Raw genomic sequence first — 21,974 nt, 5'->3', positions numbered from 1 at the left:
TTGGTTAAGGGATCCTATGGGAAAAAATGATGCAACTTCCATGGCCAGTCTTATACCTAATTGGCATAGGTGATCACCCAAAAAGTGTGGCTTCAGGGAAACCAACAAGACACTCTTCACAGCCCAGCTATGTCTTTCCAGTGTGGTGTCTGAAAGTCCATCATTAGCTATATGCACTCCTCTGGGCTGAGAATTTTTGGTCTCTGGTTTCCTCTACTGACAATTCAGAGAGCGGGCCTTGCTCAAGTGGTGCACACACAAGGGGCCTCTGAGCGTCAAAGAGACTTGGAGAAAGAATGTCACACCTTCTGCTTTCCCTGCTGTGATGACAGATGTCTCTTCTCTCTAAGGGCAACCCCCAACCTATGCTTCCCAACCTTTGGTTCTCACCTCCTACAAGTATCCCTTCTCTCTCTCCTGAATCATCAGTTCGCCCTGTGTCAGCACAGACTCGTTCTATTACCTCGGATCTCTAAAAGCCAAAGATCCAAACAACCCAACACTAAAGCTTCACCTCCTTGACAGCATCTTCCCCTAGTTCCTGCGCCATTTCTTACTTTCCCTTCACGGCAAACTCTGCACTGGCCAGAGGCTTGGTCTCCACTTTCCCGCCAGCCTTTCACTACTCAGCCCTCGTCAAGGGGGCGCCACACTTGGAGCCCACACAGTTGACCTCTATGTTCCCAACCCTGGCAGTCACCTCTGTTATTATCGTACCAGTTCGTCCTGCAGCATTTCTGCCCAGCTGCCACCCCTACTTCATGGCAGGCTCTTTTCTCTTGTCTACCATGACTTCTCTCTGTCATGTGTTTCTTCGTACCTCACTGGCTTGTGGCACATTCTGAAGGCGGGGTGAGCTGCTGGAGCATGTAAGGGATTTGCTGCGTTTTGTTTGCTGCTCCTCTGCCCCCTCTTACATGTAAAGTGTCCTTTGTCTTCTGTATCTTTAGTCTCCTTAGGTAATCTTAACCAATCCGAGAGCCATTGACTCCCAAATCTGTATTTCCACCTCAGGTCTCTCCCCAGAACTCCAGATCTCTCTATCCAAACACCAACTCATCTCCACAGGGATGACTGATTGACGTCTCAAAGTTAACAGTCCAAAAATAGAAGTGAAGATTTCTCCCTCAACCTGTTTATCATCCATTCTTCCCTATGGAAATACCAAACACCCAATTGCTCAGGCCAAAAACTTTAGAGACTTCCTTGCTCTCTTTCTTCCCTTCCCCAACAGCCAATCCATCAGCAAATCCTGCCAACTCTACCTTATCCAGAATCCATCCCTGGTCCAGCTTACCACTTTCCCTCTCCTGGGCCACCTCTGTAATCTCTAATTGACCTCCAGCCTCTATTCTCCATCCCTCCAACCCTAACCTCAGCCCATCTTCCACACAGGAGCCAGAATAATCTTTTCAAACATAAATGGGATCGTGTCACTCCTTTGCCTACAACCCTCCACCGGATTCCCATCCAATTAGACAAAATCCCTACAACCTACAAAGCTCAAACCATCTAGTCAGTCCCTGTTAACTCCCTCTCGTTCCACCCTCTGCCCAGAGAAGCTCCAGCCATGTGGAGAAGCACAGACCATGTCTGCCTCGTAATGGGAGTCATATTCTCAGAACCTGGCCCAGCAGGTGCACAGTAATTATTTGTGGATTCACAAACGATTTCATAAGACAAACATAATTCTAGACTGGTAACAACAGCTCTGTATCTTAGGGTCCTGGCTTGAAAAGCCAGCAACTATAACTACCACTCTTCCTGGTTTGCTGTGAGAACTAATGGGGGAAAAAAATTCTAGCTCTAAAAAATCCACTCAATTGTTCTTTAATGGGTACATGTTCAATGTGAGTCCTGCGATGGCAGATAGGGCTCCTCCTCACTTTCTTCTTTGTGTGCAATGACACAAGGCTCTCGAGTCCTCAAGCAAATGCTCCATTTGTGCCTTTTACATCTGCTTCAGTGTGTGATTATCATGGCATGATAAGGGATGTGGGTGAAGGGAACAGGGTGCATGTGGAGAAGGAGATAATTATTTCCAAGTGAAGCAACAGTGTCTGGGTAGAAAGCAGCAGATTTATCCAGGCGGTGGGCTCAGCGAAGCCACACAAAAGAACACAGTCCCTGAAGCAGGAAGTGTGCTATCAGCCGGATCCGCGTGAGGCCTGACCGCCTCCGCGGGCACGGTCTGAAGCGGATTCCAGTTTTCTGCACGTGATGGAAGTACTGCATTTTTCTAGTGTGTTCTTTTTCTCGAGGGCACATTTTGTTCAGTTGACAGTCTCAGGCATGCTTTAGTCGGAGCTTGTGGCAAAGGGAAAGGATCGGGGAAGAGGGTGTCACACTCCCCAGGCAACCTGCAGTCACATCCGGTAGTTCAGGAGAATTAATACCTACTCATTTATTCTCATCTCCCTTTCCATCGCCAGCTTTTCTTCCTTTTTCCATCTGTAAATATTTAAGTTTATGCCTCTAAAAAGCGGGGTGGTGGAGGGCTTACAAAACCACAGCAACATTGTTATGTCTGACAGATTCACCAATAATTCCTTAATATCAGATAGCCCCCTTAGTAGTCAATTGCCATGATTATATATATATATATTTATTTATTTAATAATTTAATTTAATATATTTAATTTAATTAAATAATTTAATATATATTTAATTTAACATAATTTATAATTTATTTTATTTTTTATAAATTTAAAATAAATTTATTTATAATTTATAAATATTAATTTATAATTAATTAATTATATTTATAATTAATTTAATTTAATATATTTAATTTAATTTAATAATTTTATATATATATTTAATAATTGGTTTGTTTAAATCAGGATCCAAGCAAGGTCCACATACTGCATTTGACTGATATGCCTAAAGTTTTAACCTAAAGTTTCCTCTTCCCTCCTTTCTTCCTCCTTGTTACTTGTTGAAGAATAAGGTACATTTTTCCATAGAGTTCCCCCATTTTGGATTTTTCTGATTGAATTCCTCTAGTATTATTTAACATGTTGCTCCTCCCCTGAATTTCCCATAAATCAAATGTTAGATTTAGAGGCTCAATCTGATTTGGGTTTTGTTTTTTTGGGGGGGGGGGGGGGTTGGGGAGAGCGGTTTGGCAGGAATATTTCTTTCTTTCTTTCTTTCTTTCTTTCTTCCTCTCTTTCTTCCTTTCTTTCTTTACATTTATTTTTGAGAGAGAGAGCACAATCAGGGGTGGGGCAGAGAGAGAGAGAGAGAGGGAGACACAGAATCCGAAGCAGGCTCCAGGCTCTGTGCTGTCAGTGCAGTGCCTGATACGGGGCTCGAACACATGAACCGTGAGATCATGACCTGAGCTGAAGTGGGACACTTAACCAACTGAGCCACCCAGGCACCCATGCAAGAACGTTTCATAGGTAGTGTTTCATATTCCCATTGGCGGCACTTGATGACTAGATATCCCTCACAATGTTAACCACCACCGGCAATCAGTGCCTAAACGCACTATTCCACGGACGTTTTGCAAGATAGTAAGATTCTAACGCTATCATTCCTTCTACATTTATCACCTGGAATATTTTGACACAGAAACTTTCCCTCATCAACTATCTGGGTTGCCCTGGGCTACACTTGAAAGAGTTCACTGCCTGCCAGGGAAACAAGGCAAACTCAGATGCACCCGCCGTGCTGCGTGGTAAGTGTTCACCAAAGCATCAGTGCGGGAGGAAGATGGAGTGAGCAGGGGAAATGAGACAGGAGCTCCTCCTCCCCAGGGTCCTCGCTATTTCTGCAAGGATGATTATGAGCTGGCGGATTGCTGAGCCCTTAAGTTTCTACTTCACAATCGAGCTTACCTGCACACTTCCCCATTTTGGACTGAGCTTTGTCCTGACTCTGGAGTTCAGCTGTGAGAACAGGAACCCACCTTACTCTTCTTGAATCCCTCATAGATCTAGCAAGGCACTGACTGCTGAGTAGGCTTTCCGTCAATGACTGACGACTGCTTGTACATTCAGGGTGCTAAACTATTTATCAATATCATAATCACCCTCCAAAGCACTTCTGAAGTATCTCTCTGGTCACAGGGCTGGATGAAATGATATAGCTCCACCCCTCATTAAGTCTCAAATCACTGCAGATTGACATGAAGGAACCTGACATTTGAATCAGCCCTAAATGCATATACAAGTACACAGACATGTTCAAAAAGTAATATGCTCCTGCCAAATTGATTTCCAGAGTATATTCCCCGTCAGTGTGTGAGAATGCCTACTTCTCCAGCCTCCTGCCAACATTAGACATTGTCATTTCTTGAAATCTTTGCTAATTCTATAGGTGAAAATGGAATCATATGGGTTCTAATCTAGACATCCAACGAGTAGTGAGAACAAATACCTCTTCATATTGGCCATTTGTGCTTCTCCTTCTGTGGCTAATTACCTACTCACATCGTTTGCTCATCTTTTGACGTCTTTTGATGTCTCTATGTGCTGCCCAATGGGGGTGGGTGTTAGATGTCACCACTATGCAAGAAATTGGGGACGCTATTTTTTAATCTATTGTAAAAAAATAGAAAGTACACGTAAGCAAAAATGTTTAAAGAAAAATCATTCATGGGGTGCCTGGGTGGCTCAGTCAGTTAAGCGTCCGACTCTTGGTTTCAGCTCAAGTCATGATCTCGATGGTTTCATGGGTTCGGGCCCTGCATCGGGCTCCATGCTGACAGTGTGGAGCCCTGCCTGGGCTTCTCTGCCTCCCTCTCTCTCTTCTCCTCCCTCACTGGCACTCTGTCTCTCTCAAAATAAATAAATAAACTTAAAAAAAAAAAAAGAAAGAAAAGAAAAATCATTCACAATCCTACTTCTCAGGCAGAATTGTTAATAATTTAGTTATTTCCTTCCAGACTTTCTATAAATATATGTGTGTTTTACACACATGGGATCTCACTATATTCAGCTTTTCTGTAACCTGGTTTCTTCATAGGGCCATTTGCAATTTCTTCAAAGAATGACAAATCAATAATACAAAGATCAAAATAGAGTCCAAGAATAGAAAAATAAGCAAAGTGTATGAGTTAGATAAATAACCAGGTACCTGAGTTCAGACTGGTTTGCTCTCATCACTCCCAGACTGGAGGTGAGGCTGGAGGGTCAGGAGTTGCTGAGGCAGATTAGAACTCCTACAAACAAGTACCTAAAAAGTGTTTTAACAAGTTTACCTGGGATCTGGAAAGCATTTTAAGATTCTGAGCTAAAAGACGGACAACTGAATTTTATCAATTAGGAAGAAACACCGAGAGACCATTGGCCTTCACCCAGAATTTATAACAAGGCGCTGTTACTTTTATTATCTGTAATACCTTAATATAGTACCTTGGGCTGGGAAATGCATTTACTCCAAGAAACAGGCATTTCTTATATTATGATTCCTGTGATAAATCAGGAAAGGAGATGCGATGTGAAGAGGTATTCACCCCTACTCTTATTTGGAAGTATAAACTAGAATGAACATACAAATCTATCTTTCACTGCCACAGAATTCGCAATGATTCAAAGAAATGATAATGCCCCAGTGAGGATTCTCAGAGATGGAGGTCGTGTGCTTTGGGACCAGCCTTCCGGGAGGAGATTGGGTAATAATAAGGTCTGGAGGATGAGTGTGCTCTTTGATGCAGCAATATCATTGCTGGGCTTTATCCTGAGAAAACCACCATCAGTTTGAGTGATAAAGTACGTATAAAATAACATAAGGGATTGGGCAAGGATACAATGACAGATTCATACCACAGACTACTACAGGGCAATGAAAATCATATTTTAGGGGACCTGGCTGGCTCAGTCAGTCAAGCGTCCAACTCTTGATTTCGGCTCAGGTCATGATCTCATGGTCATGAGGTTGAACTCTGCATCAGGCTCTGCACTGAGCACGCAGCCTTCTTGGGATTCTTTCTCTCCCTCTCTCTGCCCCTACCCTGCTCATGCTGTCTCGAAATAAACATTTAAAAAAAATAGTTCAGCTGAGTATTGGCTGCTGTAGGAGAATGTGCACCATGCATTACCACGGGAAGAAGGCGGGATGCGGACAACAGCACACGACACGACCCGGTTTTTGTCTGTGCGTATGTGCACACGGATGACTGGAAGCAGATTCACAAAACATTGGCGATAACGTTTTTTTTTCCTCCTCTCTGTGCTTTTCTAAGGTTTTGTGTTTCTTTGTGTTTTCTAAGGGTTTTTGTTTTACACCAAACAAGGTTTACTTGTGTACATTAGGGGGAGGAGGACTGATGTCATTACAAAGCATTTCTAAGAAGTATGGACTGATATGGGGCATCCGCAAATAGATTTTGATTTAAAATAGCTAAAATTTTGATTTTATTTATTTTTTTTTTTTTAATTTTTTTTTTCAACGTTTATTTATTTTTGGGACAGAGAGAGACAGAGCATGAACGGGGCAGGGGCAGAGAGAGAGGGAGACACAGAATCGGAAACAGGCTTCAGGCTCTGAGCCATCAGCCCAGAGCCCGACACGGGGCTCGAACTCACGGACCGCGAGATCGTGACCTGGCTGAAGTCGGACGCTTAACCGACTGCGCCACCCAGGCGCCCCTAAAATTTTGATTTTAAATAGCTCCAGTGTTCTGACGCTGGCCAGTGAAGGCAGGAGAGGTGAGCCCCCTCAAGGTCCTAGGCTCGGGTGGCCACTCTTGTGCCAGGTTTCAGTGTGGCCTGACTTCTCAGGGTGAGGGCCGAGGCCCTCGGCCCAGGGCATTCTCTCTTTGCTCGGCTTAGGCAGCTGGGTTAGAGGCAGGAGAAGTAAAGGAAATGAGAACAAATCCTTCTGTACAAGGAGGAGGAGGAAGGCCAGGGTGCAAAGGAAGAGGTCTTGGACACTAAGGCCCTTGGCACAGCTCACCTGGACTGCCTCAGGTGTCACCCCCAGAGAGAAAGCCACCAGCATGTGCCCAAACTCAGAGACAAAGAACAACACGAGCCCGCTGCATGACACAGACCGCTCTGGAGACGATCTGCAAATACAACAGGGGACAGTTCACCCTGTGCTCTCGGTTCCCTGAAACTGCTTGCTTTCTGCAATCTGAAACTTGTTCAGAGGCAGGAGGGGTGAATGAAAATGGCCCCGAAGGAGTCAAATTTATTTTTCTTACTTTGCATAAAAATCAGCTGGGCGATCAGAATGCCATAAACGAACTCCAAAATAGGATGATAGGGTTGGGCAGGCTGAATCCTGCAATAGTGATGTTTCAGATGCTCTAGATCCCTGGAGCAGGCAGCTTTAAAACAAAGACCAAACAGAAAAGAATTCTGCAGTCACCAGCAGAAGGCTAAGCAACAAGACCTCATCTTCCTGTGTAAAGGAGAAGTCCTCACTATTCCTGAACCAACCCCGTGGTCCAGCTCAACGACACGAGGCCTCATGGCCCCGCAGTTTCCAGGTCTGAGCACCGTGAGAACCCCTGGAAGCATTCCCTGGTACGCTCCACCCCTGTCTGCCTATCCAGACCCCTTACGTCTTCAAGACCCATCTCCGTGCCCACCTCTCACTGCCTCCACCTGATGGGCTCTCTCCCTTAAGCTCTAGTGCACTGTTTTTCTTGATTTCTGACATCCAGTCTCCTTTTTGAAACTGTATTTGTCTTATCTTTCCCCTGATGCCCAGAGAGCAACTTGCATAGAGGACAGCATGTTGTTCATCTCTGTGCCCACGAATCAGAATCCTACAGAGGTATCTGCCGAACATTTTTTAAATCGAATTTTTATTTTAGGACAATTTTAAATTTAAAGAAAAATTGCAAAGATAACATAGAGAATTCCTGTATACCTTACACCCGGTTTCCCCTATTATTAACATCTTACATTAGTATGGTATATTTGCCACAATTAATGAACCAATACTGATACATTACTATTAACTACAATCCACACCTTATTAAGATTTCCTTAATCTCTTCCTAATGTCCTTTTTCTATTTCAGGATTCTTTCCAAAATATTACATTTAAATTTTTTTTAATGTTTATTAATTTTTGACACAGAGAGAGAGAGAGAGAGAGCGAGCATGAGTGGGGGAGGGGCAGAGAGAGGGAGACACAGAATGTGAAGCAGGCTCCAGGCTCTGAGCTGTCAGCACAGGGCCCAACGCGGGGCTTGAACTCACAGACCATGAGATCATGACCTGAGCCGAAGTCGGACGTTCAACCGACTGAGCCACCCAGGCGCCCCTATATTACATTACATTTAGTCATCATGTGGCAGTTTCTCATAATTTCCTTCTTTTCTTTAAATTGAGATATAAGTCACTTACTATAAAATTCACTCTTTTAAAGTGTACAATTAAGGGATAGTATATTCATCATGTATAACCATTACCACTATCTAATGCACATTTTTATCAGCCCCAAATCAAATCCTGCCTGTTAGCAGTCACTCACCATTCCCTCCTCCCCTCAGCCTCTGGCAACCACTAATCTACCTTGTCTTTATGGATTGCCCTATTCTAGACATTTCACACCATTGGAATCACAGGATATGTGGCTTTTTGTGTCTGGCTTCTTTCAAACAGCATGATGTTTTTAAGCTTTATTCACATTGTAGCATGAATTAGTGCTTCATTCTTTATGGCTGCATAATATTCCATTGTATGGATATACCACATATTGTTTACCCATTCATCAATTGTTAGACATGTGGGTTGTTCCAGTTTTTTTAATCTATTATGAATGGTATTTCTATGAACATTTGTGTACATGTGTTTATGAAACATCTGTTTTCAATTCTCTTGGGCATATGTCTAAGAGTAGAATTGCTAGGTCATAAGGTGATTCTATACTTAACTTTTTGAGGAACAGACAACCTTTTTCCAAAGTGGCTGCATCATTTTACATCCCCACCAGCAATGTTGTGAAGGTTCTAATTATTCCAGATCCTCATCAACACTTGTTTTTGTCTGGCTTTTTGCTTATAGCCATCCCAGTGGGTACAAAATGGTATTTCATTGTGGTTTTGATTTGCATTTCCATAATGACTAATAACGTTCAGCATTTTTTCATGTGCTTATGGCCAATTTCATGTCCTCCTTGGAATAATACCTGTTCAAATTCTTTGCCCTTTTAAAAATTTGATTATTTGAGAATATGCTTGATGGAACAAACAGCAGGCTAGAAGAAGCAGAGGAATGAATTAGTGACCCCAAAGACAGTAATGGAAAGTAATCAAGCTGAACAAAAGACAGAAAAAAGAATTATGCAAAACAAGAATAGACTTAGGAAACCCAGTGACTCCATCAAATGTAATAACATTTGTATTATAGGAGTCCCAGAAGGAGAAGACAGAGAAAAGGGGACAGAGAATTTATTTGAAGAATACCTGAAAACTTCCTTAATCTGAGGAAGGAAACATATCCAGATCCAGGAAGCACATAGAACTCCCAACAAAATCAATAAAAGCAGATCCATGCCAAGACAGATTATAATTAAAATGGCAAAATATAGTGATAAGGAAAAAATATTGGGGCACCTGGGTGGCTCAGTCAGTTAAGTGTCTGTCTCTTGGTTTTAGCTCGGGTCATGATCTCATGATTTGTGGGATTGAGCTCCATGTAAGGCTCTGCACTGACAACACAGAGCCTGCTTGAGATTTTCTCTCTCTCCCTCTCTCTGTCCCTCCCCTACTCTCATGCTCTTTCTGTCTCTCTCTCACACAATAAATAAACTTTAAAAAAAATATTAAAAGCAGCAAGATAAAGACATATACAAAGGAAACCCCATAAAGCTGTCAGCAGATTTTTCAGCAGAAACTTTCCAAGCCAGAAAGGAGGCATGATATATTCAAAGTGATGAATGGGAAAAACCTGCAGCTAAGAATACTCTATACATGCACGCTTGGGTGGCTCAGCTGGTTAAGCATCCGACTTCGGCTCAGGTCATGATCTCACAGTTCGTGGGTTCAAGCCCCAGGTCAGGCTCTATGCTGACCACTCAGAGCCTGGAGCCTGCTTCAGATTCTGTGTCTCCCTCTCTCTCTGCCCCTCCCTGGCTCACGCTCTGGCTCTCTCTCAAAAATAAACAAACATTAAAAAAAATAAATAAAAACAACAACAACAACACTCTATCCAGCAAGGCTATCATTTAGAATAAAAGGAGAGATGGTTTCCCAGACAAACAAAAACTAAAGGAGTTTATGACCATTAAACCAGCCCTGCAAGAAAAACTAAAGGGGACTTTTTGAGTGGAAAGGAAAGACCAAAAATGGCAGTTTGAAGGTCGGAAACACAAAAGCAGTAAAAATGAATATTCTATTTAAAAAATCATTCAAGGAACTCACAAAATAAAAGAGTATAAAATAAGACACTATATACCTAAAATGTGGGAGGAGAGGAGTAAAGAATGGGCTCAACCTTAAATGACCATCAAATTAATAATATAGGCTGCTACGTGCAGAGGAAGTTATAAACAAACCTAATGGTAACCACAAATCAAAAACCACTAATAAATATGCAAAGAATAAAGAGAAAGAAAATAAAATAAATCACTAAAGAAAACCAGCAAACCATGAAAGAAGAGAGGGTCAGAGAAAATCTTCAGAAAGTAATAAAATAGCAATAAATACATATCTATTGATAATTACTTTGAATGTAAATGGACTAAATACTCCAATAAAAAAACATAGGGCAACAGAATGGATAAAACACAAGACCCATCTATTTGCTGCCTACAAAAGACTAATTTTAGACCTAAAGACACCTGCAGATTTAAAGTGAGAGGGTGGAGAAACATTTATCATGCAAATGGATGTCAAAAGAAAGCCAGAGTACCAATACTTATATTGGACAAAATAGACGTTAAAACGAAGACTATAACAAGAGTCAAAGAAGGACACTATCTAATAAGGGGGACGATCCAACAAGAAGATGTAACAATTATAAATATTTATTCAACAGAGATCTGCTTGGGATTCAATCTTCTCCCTTTCTCTCTGCTCCTCGTGAACGCACATGTGCTCTCCCTCTCTCAAAATAAATAAACTTTAAAAAAAACATAGGGGCGCCTGGGTGGCGCAGTCGGTTAAGCGTCCGACTTCAGCCAGGTCACGATCTCGCGGTCCGCGAGTTCGAGCCCCGCGTCGGGCTCTGGGCTGATGGCTCAGAGCCTGGAGCCTGTTTCCGATTCTGTGTCTCCCTCTCTCTCTCTGCCCCTCCCCCGTTCATGCTCTGTCTCTCTCTGTCCCAAAAATAAATAAACGTTGGGAAAAAAAAAATTAAAAAAAAAAAAAAAAACATAAAGCAACTAATTGATAATACAAGAGTAGTAGGGGATTTTAACACCCCACTTACATCAATGGACAGACCATTTCAACAAAATCAACAAGGAAATAATGGCTTTGTTTCCTTTTTCTTTTTTTTTCAAAGTTTTATTTTATTTATTTTTTTCAACGTTTATTTATTTTTGGGACAGAGAGAGACAGAGCATGAACGGGGGAGGGGCAGAGAGAGAGGGAGACACAGAATCGGAAACAGGCTCCAGGCTCTGAGCCATCAGCCCAGAGCCTGACGCGGGGCTCAAACTCACGGACCGTGAGATCGTGACCTGGCTGAAGTCGGACGCTTAACCGACTGCGCTACCCAGGTGCCCCAAAGTTTTATTTATTTTTAAAGAGAGAGAGAGAGAGAGCAGGGGAGAGGCAGAGAGAAAGGGACAGAGAGAGAATCATGAGTAGGCTCTGCATTGTCAGTGTGGAGCCCGACATGGGGCTCAAACCCATGAACTGAGAAATCATGACCTGAACTGAAACCAGGAGTCAGATGCTTAACTGACTGAGCCACCCAGGTGCCCTGGAAAAAATGGCTTTGAATGACACACTGAATCAGATGGATTTAACAGACATATTCAGAACATTCCATCCTAAAACAGAATACACATTCTTTTCAAGTGCACATGGAACATTCTCCAGAACAGATCACATATTAGGCCACAAAACAAGCCTCAACAAATTAAAAAAGATCAAAGTCATACCATGCATCTTTTCTGACTACAACACTATGAAACTAGAAGTCAACCACAAGAAAAAATCTGGAAAGACCACAAATACATAGACATAAATAGCATGCTACTAAACAATGAATGAGTAAACCAAGAAATAAAAAAGAAATTAAAAAGTACATGGAAACACAATGTTTCAAAACGTTTGGGATACAGCAAAAGTGGTTCCAATAGAGACTTTATAGCAATACAGGCTTATCTCAAGAAGCTAGAAAAATCTCAAATAAACAACCTAACCTTACACCTAAAGGAGCTATAAAAAGAACAAACAAAACTTAAAACAAGCAGAAGGAAGGAAATAATAAAGATTAGAGCAGAAATAAATGATATGGAAACTTAAACAAACAAACAAACAATAAAATAGATCAATGAAACCAGGAACTGGTTCTTTGAAAAAAGATCATTAAAATTGATAAACTTCTGGTCAGGCTTATCAAGAAAAAAAGAGAAAAATCCCAAATAAAATCACAAATGAGAGGAGAAATAACAACCAACACCACAGAAATACAAACAATTACAAGAGAATATTATGAAAAACTATATGCCAACAAATCGGACAACCGAGAAGAAATGGATAAATTCCTAGAAACGTACAACCTACCAAAACTGAAACAGGACAAAATAGAAAATTTGAACAGTCTGATTACCAGCAAAGAAATTGAACCAGTATTCAACAATCTCCCAACAAACAAAAGTCCAGGACCAGATGGCTTCAAAGGCAAATTCTACCAAACATTTAAAGAAGAGTTAATACCTATTCTTCTCAAAGTATTCCAAAAAATAGAAAAAGAAGGAAAACTTCCAAATTCATTTTATGAGGCCAGCATTACCCTGATATCAAAATCAGATAAAGATACCACGAGAGAGAGAGAGAGAGAGAGAGAGAGAGAACGACAGGCCAATATCTATAATGAACACAGATGCATAAATCCTCAACAAAATAGTAGCAAACCAAATCCAACAATACATTTAAAAACTCACTTATCACAATCAAATGATATTTATTCCTGGGTTGCAAAGGTGGTTCAATACTCAAAAATCAGTCGATGTGATACAGCACATCAATAATAGAGAAAGAATAAAAACCATATGATAATTTCAATAGACACAGAAAAAGCATTTGACAAAGTACAGCATCCATTCATGAAAAAAGCCCTCTGCAAAGTAGGTCTAGAGGGAACATGTCTCAACATAAGAGAGGTCATATATGAAAAACCCAGATCCCTGATCCACAGAAACTGTGAGACAATAAATGTTACTCTTTTAAGCCACTATGTTTTGGGGTAATTTGTTTCACAGCAATAGGTAACTAATACAGTTAGGAGTACTCCCCTCCTCGCTTCCCACTGCTCTGATCCTGTGTGCCTTCGAGTCTTACTTCCTCAGGGATGACTTCTCCTTCCCCTGCCCATTTCTCACATACCATCAAGTCTCTGGTTACACACTCTTGGCATTCTTTTTCTCTTGTGCGGTATTCATCCCCACTTGATGAGTTCAATATCTGAGTATGTTTCCCGTCTGTCTCTCCCCAAGACTTGTTGGTTCCAAGTCAGAGCTGGCTATATTTTTTCCACACTGAATTCCTAGCACCAAACATGGTACCCAGCACAGAGTGGGGATATACCAACTGTGGAATGAAAAAATGAGTAAACAAATGAAGGAATTGATAAATGATGTACACCAAAGCCTCGTTCAGAAGGGAGGTAGAGAAAAGCCTAACACCCTAGGAAAGATAGTTATAAAAGTCTCATAATTCCCAGGTTTTATTTTAAAATATCAAAAACTAGGGGCACCTCGGTGGCTCGGTCGGTTAAGTGTCTGACTTCAGCTCAGGTCATGATCTGCTGGTTCATGAGTTCGAGCCTCGTGTCAGGCTCTGTGCTGACAGCTCAGAGCCTGGAGCCTGCTTTGGATTCTGTGTCTCCCTCTCTCTCTTCTCCTCCCCTGCTCACACTCTGTCTGTGTCTCTGTGTCTGTCTCTCTCTCAATAATAAACATTAAAAAAATTTTTAAACATTTTTAAATATAAAAAAATAAAAACCAAAAATAAAACCATGTCAACATATTCTAGATAGAAACTTGTCATGACGGAGTGTATTATAACCAAATTCTCTACGTAAAAGTCCAACAAAAGTTAGTTCATAGCCCGCGATTTTGATAAAAACTTTGCAGTTTTAATGGGAGTCGTCACCAGAATTGACTTGGATGGTAAAGAATAACAGCATGAAGACAGAGGGTATGTTGAAGCCATCCTGCGTTAGCCATAGGCTGGAGTTGATGTGCCTCTGCTCTTGACATTAAATCTGGGGAAGGTGTCCAGTTTTCTCTGTGAAATGAATGCATCTTTAGCTAAAGGCTAACAGGAGGATTTTTTTAAATGTTTATTTTGAGAGAGTGAGAGAGAGCACATGTGCAAGTGGAGGAGGGGCAGAGAGAGAAGGAGAGAGAGAATCCCAAGCAGGCTTCATGCTGTCAGCACAGAGCCCAATGCAGGGCTCGATCTCACAAACCTGAGAGATCATGACCTGAGCTGAAATGAAGAGTCAGACGCTTAACCAACGGAGCCACCTAGGTGCCCGAGGAGGATTTTGAAGCTTGAGGATAAACTTTGTAACCACAGAAAGGTTAATTCAATCCAGTTGTTTTAACAGGTGAAACTCCTACAGGACTTTAAAATGGTAACATAGAACCAGTGGCTCTGTATTCCACATAGTGGAGTGCTTTCCCGAGTGATTTCTAATCGTCGTCTGCCAGATAACATCCAACTCACTCCCTAGTGGACATTTAGCTGTCCTTTGCATTCTGCTCCACTGTGCTCTTGCCTTTCCTCACAGGGCACACTTTTTCATCTCTGTGTCCTTGCACACGTTCTTTCTTGACCGGAAGTCTCCCTTTAGTGTCACCCAATCCCTGCAAAGCCAAATTTGAGTCAGAATGCTCCCAGTCCCCCTAGAAGTGATTGTTCTTCTGCTCGGTCATCTTAGGGCACTTGGTTTTTATCTCTTTCATGGCCTCTAATACATTTAAAATTGTCTTGTGAGCAGGTGTGTATTTTATTTATCTTCTCTACCATCCAGACCTGAGGATATGGTCTCTGTCTTGATGATCCCTTTTCCCTACATAACCCACCACAAGGCTTTGGATGGAGCACAGGCTTTTTTGTTTTTTTTTTTTTAATGTTTATTTTTGAGAGACAGAGAGAGACTGAGTGAGAACTGGGGAGGGGCAGAGAGAGAGGGAAACAGAATCCTAAGCAGGCTCCAGGTTCTGAGCTGTCAGCACAGAGCCCCAACACAGGGATCGGATCCATGAACTGTGAGTTCATGACCTAAGCCGAAGTTGGACGCTTAACCAACTAAGCTATCCAGGCACACCTAGAGCAGAGGCTCAATACATATTTGTTGTCAAATGAGTAAATGAGAGAATGAATGAAACGTATATGTTAAAAGGCTTTGAAATGAACAAGATATACTTTATATCTCAACGCAAAAAATAATATAGCCATCGAGATTTAATTTTAAAAACGTTTTATTTCCCTTATAAAATTTCATTTTCAAATGTACCAGATACTCTCATAAAATAAAAATGAACTTAGAAACAAATAAACAGAATGTTTATTTTTTTAGGTGTTTTATTTATTTTTGAGAGAGCACAAGCAGGGGAGTGGCGAGAGAAAGGGAGACAGAGGAGCCGAAGCAGGCTCTGCACTGACAGCAGCAAGCCCAACGTTGGGCTTGAACTCACGAACTGCAAGATTGCGACATGAGTTGAAGTCGGATGCTCAACCAACTGAGTCACCCAGGCGCCCCCTAAACAGACTGTCTCTTCACTAGTCTACTAGAACACTGGTTAAACATTCTAATACATTACTCTAAATAGTCACATAGAAGCCAAGGAAGTAACTAAATAACAAAGCAAACTAGTAAATATAGGAAAATGAGCTTTTCAAGAGCTTTCTGAAATTTCTTTTAATAGTCCACTGTTGAACTTTTAACAAAAATAATTTGAACAATTTAAAAAGCGTAATAATAATAAATATTAGTCCTATATAAAGTGATTAAGTTGAAGTAGTTTACTTCAAATGCAGGGACTTAATTACAGAACTGGAATGTACCAGGTTATTTAGGGAATGTTGTTTGAGAGGACAATGTTCTCGTGACTAAGTCCAGTGTATCCTGGATCCTCATGTTATTTCTTTCTATCAGGGAAGAATGTATCCCAGACATTCTTTTGTTTTCTTCTGGTTCAAGGGGGAGGAGGGTATGGGGGTTGAACTGACATCGAGGCTCCCCCAAGATGCCAACTCTGTGAAAAGAATTATTGGTATAGCTGAAGCAGTGTGGCCAAAGAATGAGGTGTATGGCTGTGGTTGTGTGCTTGCGCGTAAGCTACACACATACGCACACACATGCACATATTACACACACACATAGAAGTCTTCCCTGTTTCCATGAACTACCACTGTGATTTTAAATAGGGGTCCAAAAGCAGCCCACAGTAAGATTTTGTAATGGTTCTCTTCACACTTACCAGAGATATGTCTTCTAATGGGAAACCCTCAGCTTATGGAGTTTGCTACTCCCTCCTCCAAATGAGAACTATTTGAAGGCTAGCATAACTTTCTAGCAATGTTTTCTAGTCTAGATGGGTGTACCGAGAGCTGCCTGGGAAAGGAAGCAGGTAGAGAGGGGAGGGGGTGGGTAGGAAGGTGGTGCTTTCATCTTCGTTCAACTTTCTGGCCTTGGCACGGCGTCTAAACCCCTGCCCCTCCTAGCCCAACCTAGCACACAACCCAGGGCTCTCCTTTCTCTCTCCTTGGACCACTTACTTTGGCATGAGCACAGAGTCCAGACTTTCCATGTGCTCTTGCATCAGGGCCGGGAGTTTGACGACTCCTTGATGATACTTTTTCTCAAAGATATTCTGAGCTTTTTCTCTGAGAGATGGCAGCAGAGTAGACATGACTGGAGAGCGCATGTTAATGGCTTTTTTAATTGCTGGGCGTTTCGCCATCATTCTCCTGGGTGGGAAGAGGTAACATTTAGGTTACATCATCCAGTTTTCTAGAAATGTTCTTGAGCTTTGGAAAGTCAAAATGTCATACCTGAATTGTACAAAAGTCATGCATTTCTTTTCCCCTCCTGATTCTTCCTCCTCACGCTTCCTCCGAGGAATGTTGAACATATTGGTACGAAAGAGCCTTCCTATTTCTTCCTCAATCTCTGTGAAGTGTTGACGTCGGAACACAATCCAAGCTACATATGTACAGAAAGTGTAAAAGGACTACAACAGAAAACAGACAAGAATCACAGTGCATAGCTATGGTGGTAGGAACTCTCACCTGTCTATAGAACATTGCTAAGCAGACACGAACCCAGATAACCCAATTTCTGCACATTCCTGAAAAGTGGTGGCAAATTACACATGTACTCACCTTTGCAGGAGGAAAATTTAAGATATGGCATATAGCTTGTTAGCATCCTTTGAAGAAAAGATAGTCACTAAAAATAAGTGCCTGACACATGGCTATTGGTTCTTGGTCTACTTCATGTTTCATATAAAAGGGAAAAGCCCCAAAAGGTAACTGACTCACCTCAAAGAATTTCCAGTCTTTCTGTGTATCTGATATTTTCTCCCTGCAATACAAAAAAATCACAACTATACGTGGAGAGGGAAGTTCAATCTTTCAGCGATCTAGGCAAGCCCCTATCTTCAAAAGGATCAATACCTGTGGCCCCAAGGCTATTTAGCCGCATAAATGCTATCAAAAGGCATTGATGAATCCCAGTTATCTTTTTCTTCAACTTCTTAGGTTATCCAGATCAACACCCAATGCAAATTCAGGATAAACAAGACAGCAGGAAATGAACGTTTTTTTGGTGATGTGAGCGTCGGGGAGTAAAGAGAGCGGGAAGGTGGTAAGGAGGTAACACGGGGTGTTACTAGGTAGGGAAATAAAGAACTAGAGGGTAAAGCTAAAATGGAGAAAAAGACAAAGAATCAAATCTTAAACAAAAAGAAAATGATAAAAAAATATTTTCAAAAATGTCTAGTCGACTGGGACAGCAGTGTGCTCTTCCTTCTAGATGCAGTATGCACACTGAGCCTTGTCTCCTAAAGGCAGGCATCTGCTCAGGAGTCCTTGTAACACAAATTCAATGTTAAGCATACTGTACTGACATGGGCATGCTTACTGAGCTTGGCCCCCTCCCTAAGATGGGCCATTCTAGTTCTGATTCCCAGCCTGAGGAGAGCAGGCATGGCCGGCGGAGGACTGGAGAACTGATGGAGAAGCGCCGTGCACCTTCGATCACTTGATCCCTCAAGGGGGCCGACGCTAGACCCAGGCACTCCAAGGCTGATTCTGGTCTCGCTTCTGCTTCTTGCTTTCAGAGCCAGAGACTCCAAGGATTGGCCCTTGTTATCAGACTTTCAAGAACCGTCCTGAACTCTGGTGGTCTGGGCCAGAAGACCCAAACCCCTCAGGACCTCCAGCCTTCTCACGGGGACTGCATGATCCGTGCGAGCCTACGTTAGCCCTCTATTTGAGGGAAACACTGAAGAAGTGGTTCAGCTTTTACCGGGGTGGACCCCTCCCCTCCTGCAGCATCTTCATTCACACACTGGTTTCCTCACGTGCAAGACTTCAACAAGGAGCTAAGGCAATAAACACAGTGAGCGTGTACGAAGTACGGACTATGTGGCAAGCATTATGCTAAACCATTTAAGTGATCATATTTAGTCCTCATAAGATCCCTATGGTGTAGTCAGCATTATCATTCTCACTTTACAGCTGAGAAGACTGAAGTCCAAAGACATATTTAATTAGGGACAGAGTCTGTACTAGAACTTGGGCCTGTCACAGCTCCACAACTGTCCCTGTAACCAGAATGCTAGAGAAAAAAGCTTTTCCTTTAGAATATTTTGCAGAATAAAAACGTTAAACTACAGAGCCCAGCACAAGCTTTCGGGACAAGCCTCAGCGTCCTTCTGTGCCACCTGAGGCCCCCACCTGACAGGAGTGCTCATGTGGCATTTCCCCCCTTCCAGGGCCTCTGCCAGCTGAAACCAGACACCCTGCAGACAAACCAACCAAACTCAGTTTCTGGAATACCAAGTCAGCTTGCCTTCTGGGAGAAGACTGAGAGCAGCACTTGCGTTTGTACAACTCAAACAAGCACCATCTTAGTGAGGTTTTGAAATGACACAGAGATTGCACAGGAAACACACACTTTCTCCTCTTTTCTTTTCTTCTTCTCTTTTTAAAAGTTAGAAGAGAAGGTACCATGAACCTCTTCTCCTTCCCCTCAAGTTGCCATAAAACTGGGACTTCTTCTCCCTTAAAGCCTAAAGCAAACTAATGTAGCCTACACTGTGGAAATCAAGTACAAAATGTAACGGGCTTCTTCTTACCATTCTGATTTAGCTCCGCATATAAACCTGAAATGAGTCCAGGAAATGGAGGCAGAAAATGAGCACATTTGGGAACCTCCTAGTTTGATCTGCAAATTCATCTCTTAGTGAATTTTGAGTCGTTTTTCTTTTCAATTTTATTTCATAATTTTTATGTTAGGTACATAATAATTATAAATTGATTATAAATTTCAAATTTTACTGAGTATTAATAACAAATTTAAACACTCCAAATCCTCAAATTGAAATAGGGTCTAAAAAAATTTTTTTTAATGTTTATTTATTTTTGAGAGAGAGAGAGAGAGACACAGAGCATGAGCAGGGGAAGGGAAGAGGGGCGGGGGGGAGGACACAGAATCTGAAGCAGGCTCCAGGCTCTGAGTCGTCAGCACAGAGCCCAATGCAGGGCTCGAACTCATGAACCATGAGATCATAACCTGAGCCAGACACTTAACCGACTGAGCGAGAGAGAGGGGGAGGGAGAGAGAAAGAGAATCTTAAGCAGGCTCCACACTCAACATGAAGCCCAATACGGGGCTCAATCCCACGACCCTGGATCATGACCTGAGCCGAAATCAAGAGTCAGACACTCAACTGACTGAGCCACCCAGGTGCCCCCACAAATGTAATTTTAAAATTTCTGGTAGCCACAGTAAAAAGAAACATGTGGAATTAATTTTAACAATACATTTATTGTATCCAAACCCTCAAATATTATCATTTTAATATGTAATCAATATTTTAGAATGATTAATGAGGTATTTCATCCATTTTTAGACTTTTCTGTACAGTGTATGTTTTACATTTATGGCACCTTTAAATATGGACCAGCTACATTCCAAGGGCTCAACAGCCACATGTGGCAAGTTGCTACCAAGCTAGTCAGCAAAAATGCTGCACATTTCACCTGCGAGGGCAGGCTCCAAAGGAAAGAGGGGAAAGCCAGCTTGGCGATAAATCCACAGATTTTCAGTGGCCTATTATCATGCTTTCTTATTCCTTCTTGCTACATTAGACTCTTAGCACTAAGCCAAAATGAAGAAAATAGATCATATTTTTAGTCATTCCTGGAAAAAAAAAAAGCCTAGGGCGAAACCTAAAGGGTTCCGGTCCCAAGAGAAGAAAAGTTATGATTCCCACTTATGTCATGTTATGTTCCCATTCCCCGTGCTGCTTTGGGTGAAACTGGGTTTAAATGAGGGTCAAGGGTTAGTCTGCACAAAGGAAGAGAAATATAAAAGGAATGTATTTGGGGGGAGGGGAAAGAGGCCTTGCTGCATGTGACTGGGGGGGTGGGAATAGGGAATGGGGCTTAAGGATGATTTATAGACTGAGCTTTAATGAACCCCTTTCTCCTTATGCTCATCTGCACACCAGCCTCTCTGGTCAGCCATGAGGTGCCAGCTGCAAAGGAGGGAGGTGGAAATCCTAGGGTACAGATGGGGGTGGAGCCTAAATTGGCCATAACCAAAGAATATGTCTAATTCTATGGCGGGAGCCACATAGAGGTTTTCTTATCTATCCTGGAAAACAGAGATCTTTTACTGAATATGTTCATCAAAATCGTGCCAAAGCCTGCTCGATATCAGGATTTTACAGATGTATTTAGAATAGAAAGGCATGTCCTCCTACTTCTCAAGAAACATGAAAGCACAAAATTAACAGCCTCCAAATTGCTGGTTCCTCTGAAGTCTTTAATTTAACTCCAGAGACAAATAGTGTAAGATGTCCTAGTCCAGTATTAAGTGTGCATATATTAGACAAAAAAAAGTCAGAAAATACACATGAGGATGTTCTCATGAGAATATGAACTTATTCACATTGGAAGTGAAATAAAGATATGTTAAAATCAGGTAATCACTCTTTACTGGCAAAAACTGTCCTCATCTTCTACATAAAAACAGCCAAAGGGGCGCCTGGGTGGCTCAGTCAGTTAAGCCCGTCTTCGGCTCAGGTCATGATCTCCAGTTTGTGAATTCAAGCCCTGCATCAGGCTCTGTGCTAAGAGCTCAGAGCCTGGAGCCTGCTTCCGATTCTGTGTCTCCTCCTCTCTCTGCCCCTCCCCTGCTCATGCTCTGTCTCTCTGTTTCTCAATAATAAATAAACATTAAAAAAATAAAAAATAAAAAAATAGCCAAAGAACAATAAAAACTCCACTGGAGGATATAATCAACACCCATGGCCAATTAACAACTTTTACTGGCAAAAACATGCTATAATTTGGGGCGCCTGGGTGGCGCAGTCGGTTAAGCGTCCGACTTCAGCCAGGTCACGATCTCGCGGTCCGGGAGTTCGAGCCCCGCGTCAGGCTCTGGGCTGATGCCTCGGAGCCTGGAGCCTGTTTCCGATTCTGTGTCTCCCTCTCTCTCTGCCCCTCCCCCGTTCATGCTCTGTCTCTCTCTGTCCCAAAAATAAATAAACGTTGAAAAAAAAAAATTAAAAAAAAAAAAAAAGAGGCAAACAAAGGATATTGAGGAAAACAGATTATAGCATGTTTTTTTTAATTTTTTTTTTCAA

General features: G+C 42.0%; 1 protein-coding gene across 4 annotated transcripts in view; it reads right to left on the bottom strand.

Annotated features, from left to right (window-relative positions):
• Positions 1–1,814: 1,814 nt before the first annotated feature.
• The window catches only part of PPP1R36 (protein phosphatase 1 regulatory subunit 36), a 45,814-nt gene continuing 25,654 nt past the window's right edge, over positions 1,815–21,974 (bottom strand). For 3 of the 4 annotated variants that reach the window (XM_045451235.1, XM_045451234.1, XM_045451231.1), the window contains 5 exons: positions 17,638–17,680; positions 17,149–17,327; positions 16,873–17,064; positions 7,157–7,282; positions 1,815–2,360 (listed from right to left, as the gene is read on the bottom strand). In XM_045451235.1, the coding sequence (XP_045307191.1) occupies positions 2,240–2,360; positions 7,157–7,282; positions 16,873–17,064; positions 17,149–17,327; positions 17,638–17,680 (661 nt within the window). In that variant the 3' untranslated portion in view covers positions 1,815–2,239. Of the gene's footprint in view, positions 2,361–7,156; positions 7,283–15,992; positions 16,350–16,872; positions 17,065–17,148; positions 17,328–17,637; positions 17,681–21,974 lie in introns of those variants that run through there. The other variant, XM_045451232.1, reaches the window with a different exon arrangement.

The sequence above is a fragment of the Leopardus geoffroyi genome, chromosome B3 (assembly GCF_018350155.1).
Source record: "Leopardus geoffroyi isolate Oge1 chromosome B3, O.geoffroyi_Oge1_pat1.0, whole genome shotgun sequence".
Taxonomy (NCBI): domain Eukaryota; kingdom Metazoa; phylum Chordata; class Mammalia; order Carnivora; family Felidae; genus Leopardus; species Leopardus geoffroyi.
The sequence above is the reverse complement of the archived record's forward strand: the minus strand, read 5'-3'. Positions and strand labels throughout refer to the sequence as shown.